At 35.5% G+C, this 2,475-nt stretch overlaps 1 protein-coding gene across 1 annotated transcript in view; it reads left to right on the forward strand.

Annotated features, from left to right (window-relative positions):
• Nucleotides 1-452: 452 nt before the first annotated feature.
• The window catches only part of mcoln3a (mucolipin TRP cation channel 3a), a gene marked incomplete at its 3' end in the record, with an annotated part of 4,279 nt that continues 2,256 nt past the window's right edge, over nucleotides 453-2,475 (forward strand). The window contains exons 1-2 of the mRNA XM_016292199.1: nucleotides 453-668; nucleotides 1,087-1,251. Coding sequence (XP_016147685.1) covers nucleotides 453-668; nucleotides 1,087-1,251 — 381 coding nt within the window. The remainder of the gene's footprint in view (nucleotides 669-1,086; nucleotides 1,252-2,475) is intronic.

Genomic DNA, 2,475 nt, shown 5'->3' on the forward strand with positions numbered 1-2,475 from the left:
TGAAACATGAGGCAAGATAACCCAGGTTTATATTTCAAGTGTGAACGCCCTTTTCGCAGCTTGGTTGACTCCACTCACTATTACAAAATGTGTTACAAATATGTTAAAGAGAATTATTTACCTCTCATTTAAAGATGAGACTTCATGTAGGCTAGTTGCTGCAGCATTTTCTTATTTTTTATATTTTTACATCCACACCCACAAGTGGTGGCAGACAAATGAAGTGAATGCTGCACAACCTGCTCAGAAATGTTTTATCTGCATATTATCTGATGCGCGGCAAAAATGTGAAATGATCTGATAGACCTTTTAGCAGCACTTCAACTTGAAGACGAGCTCTGGTTCTACCAGTTTGAAAACTGCGAGACAACAGCTTCAGTTCCTCAAAAAAAAAAACTGTGTGTTAAGTGTCGAGTCAGTCCGTCGTCCTGATTTCAGAGTGAGCTGGCACAATGTCTGACGGAGAGCATTTTGTGTCTGGTGGTCCAAATAATCACCCGGCATGCCACAGAACAACTAAATCCCAGGTGGACCCTCAGTATGTGGAAAACTTCAGGAGAAAACTGAAATATTTCTTCATGAGTCCATGCCAGAAGTACAGAGCCAGAGGTCGTAAGCCGTGGAAAATGATGCTGCAGATACTCAAGATTGTCATAATTACCTTCCAGGTATGGGATTTACTCCAGAACTACTGCCTTTTGAATAATCAATATAAGTTAGTTTAATGCTGAAATCCACGGTATTCTAAATATTTACTCTTAAGTAATCAGTTTTTAGTAGTCTGTTAGCTGTAGCCTGCCACATCAGGAGAACCTATTAAGTTACACAGATTAATTCAATAATCAATGAAAATCCTTTCATTTTCAGAGTGCATTACATTTAATATGTAGTAGGCTAGTTTCTCATGCGTCTCACCATCCTTAGATTTCAATTGTTTCGTAAAACTGGAAATATGACTGTGACCATGTGTCTTATTTCAAAGCTCAATTTCACACTTCATTTACTGTTAGTCTAGATAAGCTGTTCTTGATGATATTGTTTATCAAATTGATTATGATCTGCGTGCGTGTCGTATTTGTTCCACAGTTAGTTTCTTTTGGATTGAGCAATGAGATGACGGTCACCTTCAAAGAGGAAAATATCATCGCCTTCAAACATCTTTTCCTGAAAAATTACCAGGACAGAAATCAAGATTATGCCTTGTACACAAGACACGAGGTTCATGACCACATCCTGTACATAATCAATAGGGTAAGTGCTTTGGATTACACTGTAAAAAAAAATTCTGTCATATTTACGGTAAAAAAACGGCAGCTGTGGTTGCCGGAATTTTACCATAAAAAATACGGTAGCAACATTTTAGGTTTTACTAACCGTACTAATACCGTAATTTCATTAACTGATATAATGTTAATGTACCAACCTATTGAAGTACTGAAATCTGTTTTGTATCTTTGTAATACACTGATAACCACCAAATGCAGGAGGTGATGAGAAAGTCACATGATGAACCAAAGCCCATCACAAGCAGCTTTTAAATAATAACATATATAGAAGATGCACAGCGTGTCATTCACACAAACACTAAACACCATCACGGTAACACACATGAAACTGAAATAATGCAATAAACATTCATTTAACAAATGTAACGCAGGGAATTCTGGGAATGTCAATTTACGGTTATTCACTGTAAATTATACGGTCTTTTTCACTTCCAAAAACGGTATACTACCGCAAATTTACATGTAATGTCCAACACAGTTTTTCACCGTATTTAATACGGGAACTTACCGTTAACCATTTAACAGGTTTTTACTGTAACATTTTTACTGTCTTTTACCGTTAAATTCATGGTCATTTTTTACAGTGCAGTCTTATGAAGTGAAACGATTGGTCTGCGCAAGAAACTGAACACTAAATTAACAGCAAATTTTCATTTTTGGGTGAACTATCCCTTTAATGAGACGGCCATATCAGACTTACAAACTGCAAGAGCATGCCGTTGTAGACTGAGCGTGTGCAGAGGATGAGCGAGAGCAAACAGGAGCAGATCACCACACAGTCAAACAGAACGATGAGCTGATAGTGAAGTTCTGCTGGTTTTTACTGTAACATTTTTACAGTTTTTTACCGTTAAATTCACGATCATATTTTTCAGTGTACACACTGAAAAGAAGCATACTTTGGACCAACTTCAAAAATAAATAAATAAATAAAATAAAAACTTTTAAGTTTTAACTTTTAAAGCTCTTTAAGTTTAACCATAAACTTAATTTATTTTCTTTAGATACAGCAATATATATTTATTTATTTATTGCAATATACAATATATATTTATTTATTTATTTCACCATAAACAAAAGCTAAATTACTTATCATATGGAAGTCAAATGTTTACTCAAGGTAAACAAAAAAAACATTTCGTTACTATATGTGACCCTGGAGCACAAAAGCAGTGTTGAGTCGCTGGGG

Source organism: Sinocyclocheilus grahami, unplaced genomic scaffold (genome assembly GCF_001515645.1).
Source record: "Sinocyclocheilus grahami isolate Dianchi unplaced genomic scaffold, SAMN03320097.WGS_v1.1 scaffold281.1, whole genome shotgun sequence".
In the NCBI taxonomy this organism is placed as follows: domain Eukaryota; kingdom Metazoa; phylum Chordata; class Actinopteri; order Cypriniformes; family Cyprinidae; genus Sinocyclocheilus; species Sinocyclocheilus grahami.